The 16,705-nt window shown below is 33.5% G+C and overlaps 1 protein-coding gene across 3 annotated transcripts in view; it reads left to right on the plus strand.

Annotated features, from left to right (window-relative positions):
- Positions 1 to 16,705, plus strand: part of Csmd3 (CUB and Sushi multiple domains 3) — an 860,328-nt gene that overhangs the window by 752,698 nt on the left and 90,925 nt on the right. For all 3 annotated transcript variants that reach the window (XM_048358905.1, XM_048358906.1, XM_048358908.1), the window contains 5 exons: positions 5,240 to 5,358; positions 6,369 to 6,438; positions 11,378 to 11,494; positions 13,120 to 13,329; positions 15,937 to 16,125. In XM_048358905.1, the coding sequence (XP_048214862.1) occupies positions 5,240 to 5,358; positions 6,369 to 6,438; positions 11,378 to 11,494; positions 13,120 to 13,329; positions 15,937 to 16,125 (705 nt within the window). The remainder of the gene's footprint in view (positions 1 to 5,239; positions 5,359 to 6,368; positions 6,439 to 11,377; positions 11,495 to 13,119; positions 13,330 to 15,936; positions 16,126 to 16,705) is intronic.

A 16,705-nucleotide genomic window follows, 5' to 3' on the forward strand; every position in this document is an offset into this window, starting at 1 on the left:
TCCTTCCTTCCTTCCTTCCTTCCTTCCTTCCTTCCTTCCTTCTTTCCTTCCTTCCTTCCTTCCTTCCTTCCTTCCTTCCTTCCTTCCTTCCTTCCTTCCTTCCTTCCTTCCTTCCTTCCTTCCTTCCTTCCTTCCTTCCTTCCTTCCTTCCGTCCTTCTCTTGTTCCTTCCCTTCTTTCTTTTCTTCCTCTTTTTTCTTTTTCCTGTGTCCATCTTGGGGTTTGAACCCAGGGTCCAGGTGCTGACTCAGAACATTTTTGCTCAAGGTTAGGGCTCTACCTTGTTGAACCACAACTCTCCTTCTGGATTTTTTTGGTAGTTAACTGGAGATTAAAAAAAAAAAAATCGGGCTGGGGATATAACCTAGTGGCAAGAGTGCCTGCCTCGGATACACGAGGCCCTAGGTTCGATTCCCCAGCACCACATATACAGAAAACGGCCAGAAGTGGCGCTGTGGCTCAAGTGGCAGAGTGCTAGCCTTGAGCGGGAAGAAGCCAGGGACAGTGCTCAGGCCCTGAGTCCAAGGCCCAGGACTGGCCAAAAAACAAAACAAAACAAAACAACAACAACAACAACAACAAAATAATCCAGGTATTACCTTCCCAGGCATGACTTTGTACCTTCATCCTTAGATCTCAGCCTCATGAGTAGCTAGCAATATAGTACCACAGCTAAGCCACCATCAGTCAACAAACTACTGCCTTTTCTAGTGGTAAACATGGTATGCTAAATTGTAATTGTAAGAGATTTTTTTTTCAGTACACAAACAATGGTGGAGAACTCCAGGCAGTATTCGGGCAGAAGAGAGAACTTTATTCAACTGAGCAGTGCCAGCTGCTAAAGCCAAGGCACAGGTGACAGGCTCAAGGGTCACTCCAAGGCGATGCCTTACCTAGGGTAGGGGGTGGAAGGTGTGTCCAGGTTGATTAGGGTGTGTCCAGGTGGATTAGGTGGATTTGGGTATCTCCAGGAGACTTTAGAATGAGACCTCAGAGGTGGGGGAAGGTAACCGCCTCCACGTCAGCCAGCTACATAGGTAACTGGATTGAGATTTAAACAGGCTGGGGCATCTGCTTGGAGCCCTTCCCGCGAGACCTTACAGTGATACTAGCCTGTATTTTTAAAAAAAAAATCATCTAAAATAGCATGAAAATAAAGAAATCAGTTATTTTATATCCATTATTTAGAGATAAATTAAAGCTGAATGCCTCTTCTACTATCCTTAAAATACAACTTCTTGTTCAAAGGCTCATGATTCAGCTTGACAAACCCAATATTTTTCATGTTCGATTCATGTTCAATAAATTCATGTTAAATGAATGTATGTACAAATGGCTAATCAAATTTGAGTTTTTCCTTGAATAAAACAATGTAACTGGGAATCTTAGAAGTTCTTCTTCTTTTCCCCTCCCCATTCTCCTCTTTAAATGCCTTAAATATATTCAAAATCATTATAGAACACTAGAAAACATATTATGTATATATTTATGCACAATAAGAATGAATATGTATATATGTGAATATATTTAATATCATTTTATGCTGGAAATTGTCTTGGAAATAATATTTGGGAAGATTACTTTTTGGTTACAAACATTAATAATATGATAAAAGTGGTAGCTTCTAATACTTTGAGCCAGATTAACTGCCTAGAATAATTTGATACCAGTTAAAACAGTACATTTTAAAAAATGGATTTGTCTCTGAATCTTTTTCTGTTTGTTTTTGGTTTCAAAAAATTAACTCAATCCCATTATAAAAGAATTACTTAGGAAGTGTCTTTGAATGTTAAAGAAATAATTTTATAAAATATATACTCACAAAGATAAAATGACCCAGTCTTTTGGCTGCCATTATTAAACAGAAAACTACCCTTGGTAAGTAGAAAAGCAGTTTTGTAATATTTTTGCAAAAATCCTTTCTTTTGGTGATTATTCAAAACACTTATAACTTAATAAAAATATTACTTAAAATGGATATTTTAAATGTAGATTTAAACAGTTTTACTTGAATAACAAAGTGCTTGTAATTTTGAACTTCAGTATTGCTAGATATTTCAAATTTACTTTCTTCAATTCACATAAAATATTAGCTGCTATGGAGGGCAAAAATGAATGAGGCTGTCATTGTCCTGCTCTGACTTTTCTGATCACTGCATTAGTTTACTCTCCTCCTGGAAGCTATTGTGTCTGGTAGATATTAATTAGTCCAATACAATCTCTTCTAGAAATATAGATGTGCATACTTTCACTGCCAAATCCACTGCTATCATTAAGTCATCTAATTAATGTTACTTCATGTGAAAAAGAATTCTTGTCATTATAGAAAATTTAGAAATGGAGAAAATTATAAGAAAGTGCACACAGGCCATCTATAATCTCATAACCAAATGTCAGAAGCACCATTAGTTGATGCATTTCATTTTGGTATTTTTCTGAGTATAGTTATTTAAGAAATTTTAGTTTCAAAATATCTATCACATAGGTTATTGAGTTTGTATCTTTTTTTTTATAGTGAAAATGCTTTGCAAGCATCTTACCACTCATTCTTTGATATACTATAAAATCTTTGCTTAAAATGAATGTCTCAGTATTCTACAGCATCAATGCCACATACCTTTATTTATTTGACTCAGAGAATGCAATCACTTCTACTGTGGGATATTATAGTCACTGTATCTGCGACCTTCAAGGAGTACTTGTTGGATGGAAAAGAAATGGGAGTGTGTGAAATTTGATGTTCTCTGTTAAGAATGAACACAAAATGACCTTAATGGTGAAAAGTAATAAATTTTCTACTCAGGACTCCCCAGATAGTGAATGTATAGAAAGAAGGTCAAATCATACTGAAAGATATATATGCTTATACCATAATTCACTTTTTTTGTGTGTGTGCCTGTCTTGGTGCTTGAATTTAGGGCCTGGGTCTTGTCCCTGGATGTTCTTACTCATGGCTAACATTTTACCATGTAGGCCACAGGTCTATTTTCATCTGTATTTTGGTGGTTAATTGGAAATAAGAGTCTCACAGACTTTTCTGTCTGGGCTGGCTTCAAACTGTAATTCTTATATCTCAGCCTTGTGAATAGCAAAGATTACAGGGACAAGCAACTGGCACCCAGCTTCATAACTCACCTTTAAAGTTTAGTATTTCCTCATTTGAGTTGCATAGAATAATGTAGTTTTAATCCATGATGCCTACTAATGTGCATTAAAACTGATCTGAGTCAATGTGACAATTCTTTTATTTTACTTATTTTGTGGTGCTGGGCTTTAAACTCAGAAAATCACACTTGTGTAGAATAGTCTGGGTCTCAGCACTCTATCACTAGAGCCATGCCTCTGACCTAGCATTTTGCTCTCTATATTGGAGATGCTGACAAGTGCTATACTGTTCAGGCTGACATTGATCCACATTCCTTCAGATCTCATTCTTATAAGTAGCTAGAATTACAGCCATGTGCAATTCACACTTGGCTTAAATTTTCTTTTTATGCCACAGAAGCTAATTGAGAAAGCATGACTTATTCACAACAATTTTTAAAAATATGCTATAATCTAGTCGTAACTGGGTATTTCTTGATTCCTACTCCCCCCAAAATCAAGAATTTAAAACTATTGAGAAATATGGAATTTGGTGCGGGTGTAGAGGCCTAGGTATTGTAAGAATGAGGCCCAGGAATTCCAGCTTCCAAGATCACATGCAAGAGTGTCTCACACTTATTCCCAAACACTTGCTCTTACTGTTTCACAATCTCCTTTATGTATTTTCTCTGCTTAATTCTGAATAGTAATTGATAAAGTATCATTGATTGGCAAAATTAGGCATTTATATTTGTTGGGAAACAAGCAAGACAAGAATTCACTCTGCAGCTTATGCTATACTTTCATTCATATAAGCAGAACATGTGCACAAAACTGCCTTTTTGTCTATTCATACAGAAGACAAATATTGAACAAATAACGGCACGAATTATTCATTGTTAGGAAATGTAGAGCTTGATCCTACAAAGATATCTGTCAAACAGAACAAAAAGTATGACCCAAGAATAAAGGAATATATAAGCAATACTCATTTTTAATGCTTTCTTGCTTTTTCTTGTGTGTGATTTTGAACCAGGGAAACTATCATATTCCGATTCCTTCCTGCTTCAGTTTGTTTTTCAGAGGATTTTATGTGGCTTAGAAAATAAGCCTAAACCACCATACTCAGGTTGAGATAATGTCTAGATAACATGTTTTGTTGTTGCTTTGGGGGCTTGAACTTAGGGCCTGGGGGCTGTTCTTGAGCTCTTTTGCTCAGGGTAGCTCTACCACTTTGAGCCACTTCTGATTTCCTGGTGGTTAACTGATAATGAGGGACAAGGCAACAAACAGTACAAGAAATGTATCCAATGCCCAACGTATGATACTGTAACCTCTCTGTACGTCAGTTTGATAATAAAAATTTGAGAGAAAAAAAAAAAGAGTTTCTCTGCATCTTTAGATTTCATCCTTTTAAATAGATAGGATTACAAGTGAGAGTCAACAGCACCTTGAGATATCATTTTCTTATTGTTGCTATTGTTGTGGTTTTGGTCCTGGGTGGCCTTGAATCACATTCCTCCTATTATTATGTTGTTGTTGTCTTTGCTGTTGTTTCAATGCTATGTACATGTAAAGTAGTGATAGTAGAATAGTGACTTCTAATAGACTTCAGATCTGTTTAGCTTGAAAAATGTAAATTGCAAACAAAAAACATAATGAAATGATGGCTGTTAATGTTTTTGATGATCGTAGTCTATAAGCACAAAATACTTTACAAAAAAAATCAAGAAACTTATTAAGGCTTTAAACAATATAGTATATACTGAAGTATGCTGCAGGTAAATTTTATAAATAGAAAATACTCAGTGTCTCTTCAATGTAAAAATACAGTTTGAAATGGCATCAGGATTCAGGTTGACTAGCAGTTGTATAGGTGATACAAGAATACATACAATGAGCCAGATGCTGGTGGCTCATAACAGTAATCCTAGCTGCTCAGGAGGCTGAGATCTGAGGACCGTGGTTTGAAGTCAGCCCAGACAGGAATGTCCACGAGACTCTTATCTCCAGTTAATCACAGAAAAACCAGGTTACAACTGTGCCTTGTACAAAAAGGAGCTCAAGGACAGTGCCAAAACCCAAGCCCCAGGACCCCCCCCCAAAAAAAAAGTACAATGAAAGTTACTGATATTACTATAATCTTATATTCATAGCCATTGGTTTGGATTCTTGTCCTGAGCCACAAACTCCTAGCAGTGGGATTAAAGTTGGAGACAGATACATGGTGGGTGATGTCGTGTCTTTCCAGTGTGACCAAGGTTATTCTCTACAGGTAAGTCAATTGCCAAACTCTCATCTTGATTTTGATTGTGCTTTTAGAATATTCATAGACTTTATGACAATCGTTTAGACTTAGAGGATATTAGTGAAATATATATGTGGGAAAAAACTGATGAATGGCTGAAAATATTTCGGGGGAAAGTAATCAGTAGTGATTTTTAAATCAAAATGAATCTTTACTTTCCTTTAAGTCTTATTCAGATAGGAGGGACTATGACAAACTAAATAGGAAAGTAAAATGTAGTACTACTTCTAGTATTAAATGAAAGTTCCATGATAATATGGTAATTCTCCAAATCAGTAAAAACCTACTAGAATATATTTTGTAAAAGGAATACATTTTCAATTTATAAGTTATTATTATTCCTGATGTATTTGAAAAAGTGTTTGGTCGTTCCCCCCCCCCCCGCCCCCTTGGGCACTTTTCTTGAGCTATACCTTATTTGGTGGTTAATCTAACAGATTTTCCTGTCTGGGCAGGCTTTGAATCACAATCCTCAGGTGTCAGTCTCCTGAGTAGTTAGGATTACAATCAGGAGCCTCCAGCACCCAGGTGTAAAATGTTTTTAAGAGTCATAAATCCATAGTATCCCAAAATACTACCTAAGAATAGACTGTGAAATCACTATTTAAAAATCTTTGAAATACTTATTTTCATAGCAATATATTATAAAACACTATGCATAAGGTCCTTCCTTTAACATTTCTAGTCCATTCAGTAACAATAAAACATTTTTGCATAAAACATGTAACTACAGTTGTAGTGACATGTGGTCTTATTTTTTTCTAACAAAACTTTAAGATAGTTTATCACATTTTATTATAAGTCTATGTAATTGCCTTTGTAGAGCACGTTATTCAAAAATCTCTAGTAAAAATAAAAATATATGTGAAAATAGCAATAATTATTTAAGCTTTTCTTTTCAGTAATCTTTCAGTGTGTGTCATTTAATCTGGTCTCTTTGGGAATTATATAGTGAGCTGTGTATCTTGCTTGTGTAGGGTCATTCGCACATCACTTGTATGCCTGGGCCTGTCAGAAGATGGAATTATCCAATCCCTATTTGTTTGGGTAAGTTTCCAGACTATAATGTGTAAACTTTGACAACTTTTAAAGATATACCCTTTATATAATGTTCCAAGGATACAACTTTCCTCTTTTCAGGTTTTGTGGAGACGTATGTTTCATTTTGTTCATTCGGTATTTTTACAATCTTAACCCATACATTTCTATACCAGTGAATGAATTTTAAACTGTAGGTACTGGAAGAAAGAAATAGTGTGGTTATTTTTGTTGTTGTTGTTTAATTTCTGTGGCATTTTCTCAATATGACATGATACAAATAACTAATTCATGGGAAAAAAAAGTAAATATCCATTGCTTGCTACTAAACCAAGTAAACAAAGAGCAGAATCTCCCATGGAGCTGGGAGCTGGGCATACCATGCGACTTCTGTAGCTAAGACAACTGAGATAAGCAATTTATCAAAGAGGAAGATATTTCTTTTCTTTCTGTTGCCATTTAGGGTGGTACAAATAGAAGAAATTAGAAATAATTATTTAATGTTAGCTAAGACCATTGATGACAGTGTAGTATTTTAGAAAATCAAACAACATGGTGCAGATTAAAGTTACTGGAAAAAATAGTCACATAAAGTTTTTTAATGAAGTATATTTAAGACAAATAACAGAAAACAGTAACCATTTTTTAAACAATTTTTGCCAGGAAAACAGCACAAGCAAGAGAATTTCCATGACTTTTGTGACTGATCCATTGTACAGTGACACCTTTGTGTTTATTAATAAGCTTCAGTGACATGATAGACTTTTTCACATTTTGGGGCTTAAAGAAAAATATTTCATTTTCTCAGTTTTCAAAAAACTAAAAGTCCATGAACAAGCGGCTATCATATTGATTTCTAGATTTCTTTTGAGGGTATTTCTTGTTCTTACTTGTTTTTTGTTTATTTATTTACTTATTTTGTTGATAATTTTATTTATTTGAGATGAATGACTTCTTCATTAATTTCATACGCATTTTTCTGTAAAGAGCAGTTCTGTAAGATTTAAAATTCACTCTGGGAACTGATTCAACCTTAGTCACCTCATTAGCAGGCCTTATTTACAAATGCAATCATATTGGGGGTTAGCCTTCAATGTGTAAATGGGAACATTTTACTTTTAGTATCCATGTACAATGTATTTGAAGTATTAGGAAGTTACATTGAAGGGTAAAAACTGGTTTAATTGGTAAAGCATTCTGAAAGACTTAAAAACAAATAGTATTCTTTAGGAAATAGTTTTAGGCACTAAATATCTTATTTAAATTTTAAAACTACATCTACATGAAATTACGAGTGTAAATTCTTATGTAGCAATACTCTTGTTTGAGAATATATGGTGTGAGTGCATGTAGAGTGCGTGTAGTGTGTATAGGATCTAAAAACGTAATATGAAAGAATATGAGGAACAAAATAAATACTATCCTGCTGATATGTGGAAGAATAATTGTCTTCTTAAATATTTATTAGATGTTTACTAAATATATAGGCAGAATCAATTATTTTTTAAATGATTCTTTATAGGAAAAGTATAAAATTGCTTTTGAGTAAACATGTCTCTTCATTATGTAATATTATCATGGCTTGTGTTAAGAGGAAGGAATCCTGAAGTAAAATTAAACTAAAGAGTGTAAGCTTTATTATGTAGGTTAATTGGTTGTAAAATTGGACGGAATACTTGTCCAACTTTCATGTCCCATAATTGAAATATAATGAACTCTATAGAGAGCTCAAATAGTATAATTCTTTAGAAAGACTAAGTCAAAGACTAACGAAGTTAGTACCAGATAATGGGAACTTGAAAAAGGGGAGAGGGGGGTTAAGGGAAGAAGGGTAAAAGAATGAAAGGAGAAAGGAGGGAGAACAAGAATTCATTATATATACATCAAAATTGAGAAGATAAGGGAAAGGGTGAGTCTAAGGGGTATTAAGTTGGTTGAAGTGATTACAGAGATCAAGATGCATTGGATATATAAACTACTCAGTTAAATGACAAAAAAAAAAAAAAACAACCCTAAACCCCAAATATATAACCTAAAAATTAAGCAAAGTGAGAGAGTTGGGTGAGAATGTTGGAAAGAATGACATTGATCAAAATGTCCTGTATGCATAAACTGCTTTGTTCTATGGCCAAAATAAAATAAAATAAAAATCCCTGCTTAAATTAAAAATAAAAAATAGATAGTGCACTAGTTTTTCATTTATCTGTTTACTAGCTAAATGAGATAAGGATGTTTGCTTTACAGACTTATTATGATAATCATAGAACAGAATGTGTTTAAAGTGTTTATTACTGAACCTGGAATATGTTAGGCCTCCAGAGTTGTAGACGTGAGAGGAAAATGCAAGCATTTAGGGGTCCAATATTAATAGGACAGACTTTTGAAAAGGAAAAGGATATAATAAGAGATATAATGACAACGATGAAGTGTATTTTATAAAACTACCAGAAAGCTTAAAACAGTTCACAGTATCGTCTTATTTTTGTTAGACATATAGAAATACGTATTTGTGCAAAGAATAAAGGATGTAGAGATAATGAGATTACCTGTGTGTGGCAGATTTTGAGATCAAGTTTTGAACGACAAGCATCTACTTATCTACTACAGTTGGCAGGAAATTTAAATACTTTCAGTAAAGTCATTCTCATATTGAAAGCAGACAATGAAGTCAGGAAGTGGTTTGGAGCATGGTTTGTGAACCTGAGTCATCAGATAACAAAGTTACACACTTGTGACCTGGAAAATAAGCAATCTGCTGCATATTGTGATGGGGTAAAAGAAACTTAGGGCAAATTTTAGGTAATAGAAACAAACATAAAAGGGAAAATCTAGATGATTTTCTGTTGGGGAGTGTAAGTATATTGGTGACATGTGAGGAAAAATTAATGGGGCACTAGGAATGTTCTTAAAAGCACTGGTAACACGAAAAGCTTCGATGTAAAAAAATGAAAGCTTGTGAAACCACAGACAGGAATCAAAGAGAAATGATCTAGTAGCCAGAGGTATTCAGATAAAACTTCCATTTTCCTTTTGTGTGTATGTGTTTTGTTTTGTTTGTTTTGCGGTTATTTCAATTCTGGTTTATTGAAGTTATTTCTTTTTTTTTTTTTTTTTTTTTTTGCCAGTCCTAGGCCGTGAACTCAGGGGCTGAGCACTGTCCCTGGCTTCTTTTTTGCTCAAGGCTAGCACTCTGCCACTTGAGCCACAGCGCCACTTCTGGCCGTTTTCTGTATACGTGGTGCTGAGGAATCGAACCCAGGGCCTCATGTATACGAGGCAAGCACTCTTGCCACTAGGCCATATCCCCAGCCCTGAAGTTATTTCTGAATATTACATTTCATCCTTAGGTTTCGTGTTTGTTTGTTTGTTTATACCATTTATTGTGATTCATCATTTCTTTTCTATCCTCTGCTTTATCTGTTTACCATTAAGTCTCTTTCCTTTTTCTTCCTTGTATTTTGGGATTTCAGTGTGGTTCACGTTGAATGAAGAGCAAGGTTTTGAGATGACATCTAAAGAGATGGTGACAGCAGAATAGAGCAGAAGTGAGCAGTTCCAAGTTAGAGTTCGAATTTTAAAGACAAGGAAGCAAATGAGTTCTTACTTTTGATGTAGAATGACTCAAAACAAGCCAAAAGTGCAGTCAAACTTCAGAAGTAGTTTTGATTGAAAATATTTCTCTTTTTTACAACTCATTAACTATCACGTTTTGTAAATATAAAGGGACAACTTAGAAAAGTGGATTACAGAATCTTCATAGTGTATAATAGTGAATTGTGCTTTGGATCAAGCATGGGTGAACTAAGATTTCATAGGGCAGCAAAATATTCAAGTGTACTTGAATATTTGTAATTTTGACAAAGGTAAAAAAAAAGGTTTATATCATGTTGAGTCAATGTGTGTGTATGTGTGTGTGTGTGTATCTTCAACTTGAGATGTAATTTATTCCATTCACATATTAAGAAAGAACTGTCAAACTGATATCTCAGTATTGCCCAGAACCACAAAAATGTTTGCTGTATTTAACTTTATGTATTAACTAGAGTATGAATGTCTGTCTGTTGCTATTTTTCAAGTTGAAAATAAGTGCTATGTGCAAATCTGAACTTGATATGCAGTTTTAAAAAGTAATTCATGTCTAATGATTAACACATGTGGCTCCTTAACTCATTAGCACATGAAGGGTTTTTCTTCGGCATTAAATGCTTATTTTTATGGTAAAAATAACCATAAATTCTTAGAATATTTACCTAGTTTATTTATCAATAGGAAAATAGTGTTAGAATGTTCTCAAACAAGCACATTTATGATTTCTGCCAAAATTTTCAAATATATATGCATCCCATTCTTTGTTTATACTTTGTTATTATTTGCAAGCTAAAATAAGATGATATATCCTAAATGCTATGTACATCTTTCAAATATCAATGAAAATTAACCTTTTTTCTTAAAATTCTTTATTGAGCCTTTATACAAAAACATCAAAAGAAAGAAAAAGGATAAAAATTATCCCCTAGTGTACAGTCTTCTGTCAGAGCTGAAAGGCCTGACTAGAGTTTAGTCTAAATTATATCATATTTGGAATGATTCAAAACATTATTAGAAGTACATAAGAAGCAGATATATACTTCCAGCTGTGGGAAAGGGCATGTTCTCCTCATTTGATTGTATTCATTACACATGAGCTGTTACTTGCTGAGAAATGATTGACTTGGGGTTGCACTTATTTCTGAAGAAGGAAGTGTGATTTTTTTAATGCAGTTTTAAAAAATGCCTTGCCACCTAATTATATGTGATTACTGGTATGTGGTGAATGAACTGATAATCTTCAAATCCTATCAAATTGTTTTCACTGACTTGATGGAAAATTTAAATGAATTCAATGTGGTTTTAGTATAGCATGGTATTTCCCTAACCTGGCTTATGTGGGACTTCTAACCTTTTGCAGCTCAGTGTGGGGGCGCCATGTCTGATTTCAGTGGTGTGATCCTGAGCCCCGGCTTTCCTGGAAACTACCCCAGCAGCCTGGATTGCACATGGACTGTAAAACTGCCCATAGGTTTTGGTATGTTCACTTGAAACACAGGAAGAGCTTTCAATAGTCACTAATTCATCCTTAAAAGAAATATCAAAAATATTCGCTATTATCAGCTTAGTTTGGGAGTACATACAACTAGGTCAATGGAGGAATGAAATTTGAATAATTATTGCTTGAGATGAACACTTTACACCCAGAGCACTTAGATAACTGAAAGGATGTGAACATTTTCTTTTCTTTTGTCCATTTTTTATTTTAAACTGACACAAAATTAAATAGATTTATGGTACATGACATGATGTTTTGAAATATGTATGCATGGTAGCATAACGCTATTAATCTAACAATCATGTATCTACTCATAACGATCACATTTTTTGTGGTGGACACATTTAAAATCTATTTCATTGGTAATTTTCAATACAGGACAATATATTCATATGTGTTAAGCTCATATTTGTACAGCAGACTTCTTGAATTGATTATGCCCATGTAACTTCTATGTGTATACTTGCATAAACCAGTATTCTTTTCTAGTCCTTAACATATTCTTCTCCCTGATTCTGTGAGCTCATTTTTCTGTAAATTCCACTTGAAATTGATATCGTGTATTTGTCTCTCCATGTCTGGAATATTTCACTTAACATATAATCCAGGTTCAAATAGGTTGGCTACATAGCATCCTCACTTTCTTAAGCAGAAAGAATATCCCATTGTATGAATATTATATTGTATTATATATGATATATATATATGTGTGTGTGTGTGTGTGTTTGTATTTGTACATTGGTTGTTCATACAATGATTTATTTAGCCACCCTCCATTATAAGCACATAAGTTAATGCCATATTTTTCCTACTGATAATTATGCTCTTAGAGTAAACATAGACAAAGCAACATATCTTTGACATACTGATAGCATACCCATTGGGTATTTTCCATTGTGAAATTGGGATAAGTCCTGATAGCAATATATAGAAACATTATAAAATGAGATACATGTAGCAAATGTAAATACAACATGACTTTCATGTATGATTATTTCTGCTATTGTCTTATTACCCATAAGCAAATAGCACATAGACTGTTTGTTTTCTGCTAATATATTGAATTCATCCCATTTTCCTTGTAAACAAATCCAATTTTATATTTTCACGTAGTGCAAGATTTCTATGTTTAAAATTGAGTACACATTGTAGCTATAAAAACATTCTAATCACAATACATTCCCTAGAGCATGGGATGGATCATGTTATACATGTTGTATAACAATAAATTTGCTAAACCAAAATTATTAAATAATTTATCAAATCATGAGTACAATATTTAAAAAAAAAACTGAAGCCTTTATATGCCTTAAAAACTAATCTGGTGAGTCTTTATATGCTCATAAGGTAGTGCTAGATAGACTGATGGTAGACTTGTTTGTTACATCTCTGACTCCTAGAATTAGTAGATTCTTGTTGAAGGAACTTAGCAAATTTTATTTTCCTTGTGTAGGCAGGAAACCCATGACCAATTATCAAGGCTATGTCTCCTTCTCTACATGAAAATGTATCTAATGTGTGTGTGTGTGTGTGTGTGTGTGTGTGTGTGTGTGTGTGTGGTGAAATTTAAACTTGCTTTATATTTGTTTTCATTTCTTCTTTAGGTGTACATCTCCAGTTTGTAAATTTTTCTACAGAAACTATACATGATTACTTAGAAGTACGAAGTGGATCCTCAGAAACTAGTACTGTTATCGGCCGGCTAAGTGGTCCTCAAATCCCATCTTCCTTATTCAGCACAACTCATGAAACCAGCTTGTATTTTCACAGTGACTACTCACAGAACAAGCAAGGGTTTCACATTGTATATCAAGGTGAGGGGAAAGATAAAAAGTGAAGACATATTGAACCAGTATCTGATATTAAAATCCTTAACTAATACAAGTACTTTAGATGTTGTTTTACAAGAAGACTTAACCCACGCCAAGCTTTGATTTAGATTTTCTTTTTGAACAATGCAAGTTTCAGGCAACTGTACATGGCATGGCTATTTTCTGAGATCTTAGAAAATTCTAGTGTAACACTTTGAATTAGACAGCACACAAGTTTAAACAATTAAGGCAAACTGGATATCCATGTTTTACTTTTTATATTGTATTTAATATTTTAAAGTATTCTTCTATGGCAATTATATTGATTGTGAAACTGTTTTCTTAAAATAAAAAAATAATAGGACATTCCTTGATTTTCTTCTGCTGCCATAAAAATATAAAAATACTCTTTTGTATTACATTAAAACTATCTCAAAACTGCTACATAAGCTTATTCAAAACTATTATCCCACTTGAGAAATAGGGCCTTATGTGGAGTAGACCTCAGCTCAAATGCTGGCTAATTCTATCTAATCCCATACAGCTCAAACTTTTTTGTGTTTTTTTCCCTCTCATTTATATATATATATTTGATGCTTTATATTTGATGTAAATTATAGCAGGTGTCAGATAAATTGTGTTGAGATCTATGTAATAAGATACATATGCAGAATGTACCATGATGCATATTATTTTAGCTCTTGCTATTATTATGGAATTGTTTCATATATGAAAAATTTAAAACGTATTAAAACTACATATTTAAAATGATGATATTTTCACACAGTGTAGTTCCAATGACCACAATTAATCAAAAGAACAAAATATTTTCATAACTCTGCATCATCATTAAAGGTGATCCTTTTGAATCAGAGCTCTGCAGTAAGGACACCTGTGTTGCTCTATAATGCAACCAGAACATTCCATTCTTTCCACAACAAAGGAATTATCTTAAGCTCCTTTCACTGTAGAGTTGGCTTTTTTCCTCTACAATTAATTATTTCACCAAAGTGATTTTATTGGATTTTTTTTTGTTCTTGTTTTTCTACTAGTAGTCTCACATTTGTGAACCACATTTGTGGTATACGCTAAATTCAAATGGTAGTATCCTCTTTGCTAGTGACCTAAACCTTTTATTTTCTTTTTTCTACCCTCATTTTACCACTGCCTCTTAAGAAAGTATTTTCACATAAATTTTATAAATCCAGGATATAAGCTCTATTGATGCTCTGCATTCAAAAGTATGTTTTAAGTAAAAATTAACTATATTAGAACAATGGAATTCACCTCATGATAAACTGATATAAACATGTATAACACAGAAAACTTGAAAGTGACATTTTATACATAACATACTCTATGACAGGTTAAGAATATAATCACTTATTATTTTAAAAGAATTTATTCATATGACTTCTCTCTCTTGAGTGGAGATGGTGACTCAGGTATGTAATTTCAGCTACCCCAGAAGAAGCAATAAAAGGTCAAATGAGCCCAGCTCAAAATCAGCCCAGGCAAAAAAGTTAGCAAAATTCCATTCCAACAAAGAAGTTGGCCTAGCAACAGGGGCCTCCTATTTTTAGGCAGGAAATGAATGTAGAAGAATAATGAGCCAGGCCAGGGAAGGAAAAACTATGAGATCTTGCCTAAAAAATAATTAATGCATAAAGGTCTGATAGCACACATGCAGTCTTATGTCCAATGCCACCAACAAAAAGCACACCAACTAACACAAAACCCCAAATAGTCTGGTTCAAAACATTTGAAATATATTTCAAGAAGCAGCAAGGTAACTTTTTCAATTTCAGTAATAATATTTTGTATTTGAATATAGCACTTATAATACTTTTTTGTTGTTTAAATGTATTAATCAAAAATATTATGGAATTTTAATAATTGCACATATTTGCAGGACATACATCTGTTGCTTGATCATACATTCAAAATTAATTCACTAATATTTACTAAGTTTTTCTGTATTAATAAAATGAGCTAAGTTTCAGGTTTTTAGCAATAAAACAAGCACAACAGAAGAATAATATGGACAAAAAGGAAGTTATACTTTAGTATCAAAAATCCACAAAAGATTAAAATCAAACTTATTTTCAATTAGAGGGAATATTCCTAAAATTTCTACTACTCTGTAGACATTCAACAGAAATGTGGTTTATTTCCTTTGGAGAAAAAATATTTTTTAGTATTGAAAAATCTCAGAATTAGGCTTACATATATAATATTTTGAAGAATTTTATGTACATGCAACCTGAGCACTGAATTCTATTTGAAACAGTCAGAATATATCTGACTAAAACTGTGACTACAGATAAGCTTACATTTCTACTTATGTTTAGAATTAAGATAGATTGTACAAGGGGTGAACCAACTGATGCATTTTTAAAGTGAATGATACTAGCAATTAACATATAAACATTGAAGACTTAAAAAAATAGTCCTATCACACTGTCATTGATAGCAGTTTTCATAAAGCTGACTTACTATTAATAATGCACCACAAACAGAAACATACCTGCTTGTAAGTTGCCAACCATATTCAAATGTATTGTTTGAAATTCATGAAATATATCTTTCATTTTTCTTTTTATTCCCCAGCTTATCAATTGCAAAGCTGTCCTGATCCACGACCATTTCGAAATGGTTTTGTAATTGGTAATGATTTTACTGTGGGTCAAACCATTTCCTTTGAATGTTTCCCAGGATACACACTAATGGGAAACTCCGCCCTCACTTGCCTTCACGGAGTCAGTCGTAATTGGAATCATCCGCTCCCGAGGTGTGAAGGTAAGCTTCCAAAGTGAACTTGTGTCTTAGGTGTTACCACTTTAGTAATTCTCCTGTTGACCTTCTGTCTTTCCCTTCTGATAAATTTGTAAATACTCAGTTTTTCAGTAGAAAAAATAATTTTATTAAACATAAACACTGTTAAGAAATAACGTTGAACAACCGTATATATGCATATATATATATATACATACATACATACACACATATATGTGCGTGTCATTATTAATAAATAAATAATACTGGAATTGAGTTTCTCTTAGAATAACTATATAAATATAAAGGCCTTTTACTGGGCACCACTGTCTACAAGTATAGCTTGCCAGGATGCTGAGACCTGAGGATAACAGTTCAAAGCCAACTCTAGGCAGGAAAATCTTTGAAACTCTTAACTCTAATTAACGATACAAAATCCAGAAGTGCACCTGTGTTTCAAGTGCTACAGCAAAACAGTGCAGGAACAGCACCCACACTCTGAAGGGAAGGCATGGAGGATGGGGTTGTGGGCAGACGAGATACCTTAATTTTGTGTTTATATTGATAGAAAGTATTTTTTATTTATTTATTTATTTTTTTGGCC

The sequence above is a fragment of the Perognathus longimembris genome, chromosome 12 (assembly GCF_023159225.1).
Source record: "Perognathus longimembris pacificus isolate PPM17 chromosome 12, ASM2315922v1, whole genome shotgun sequence".
Classification (NCBI taxonomy): domain Eukaryota; kingdom Metazoa; phylum Chordata; class Mammalia; order Rodentia; family Heteromyidae; genus Perognathus; species Perognathus longimembris.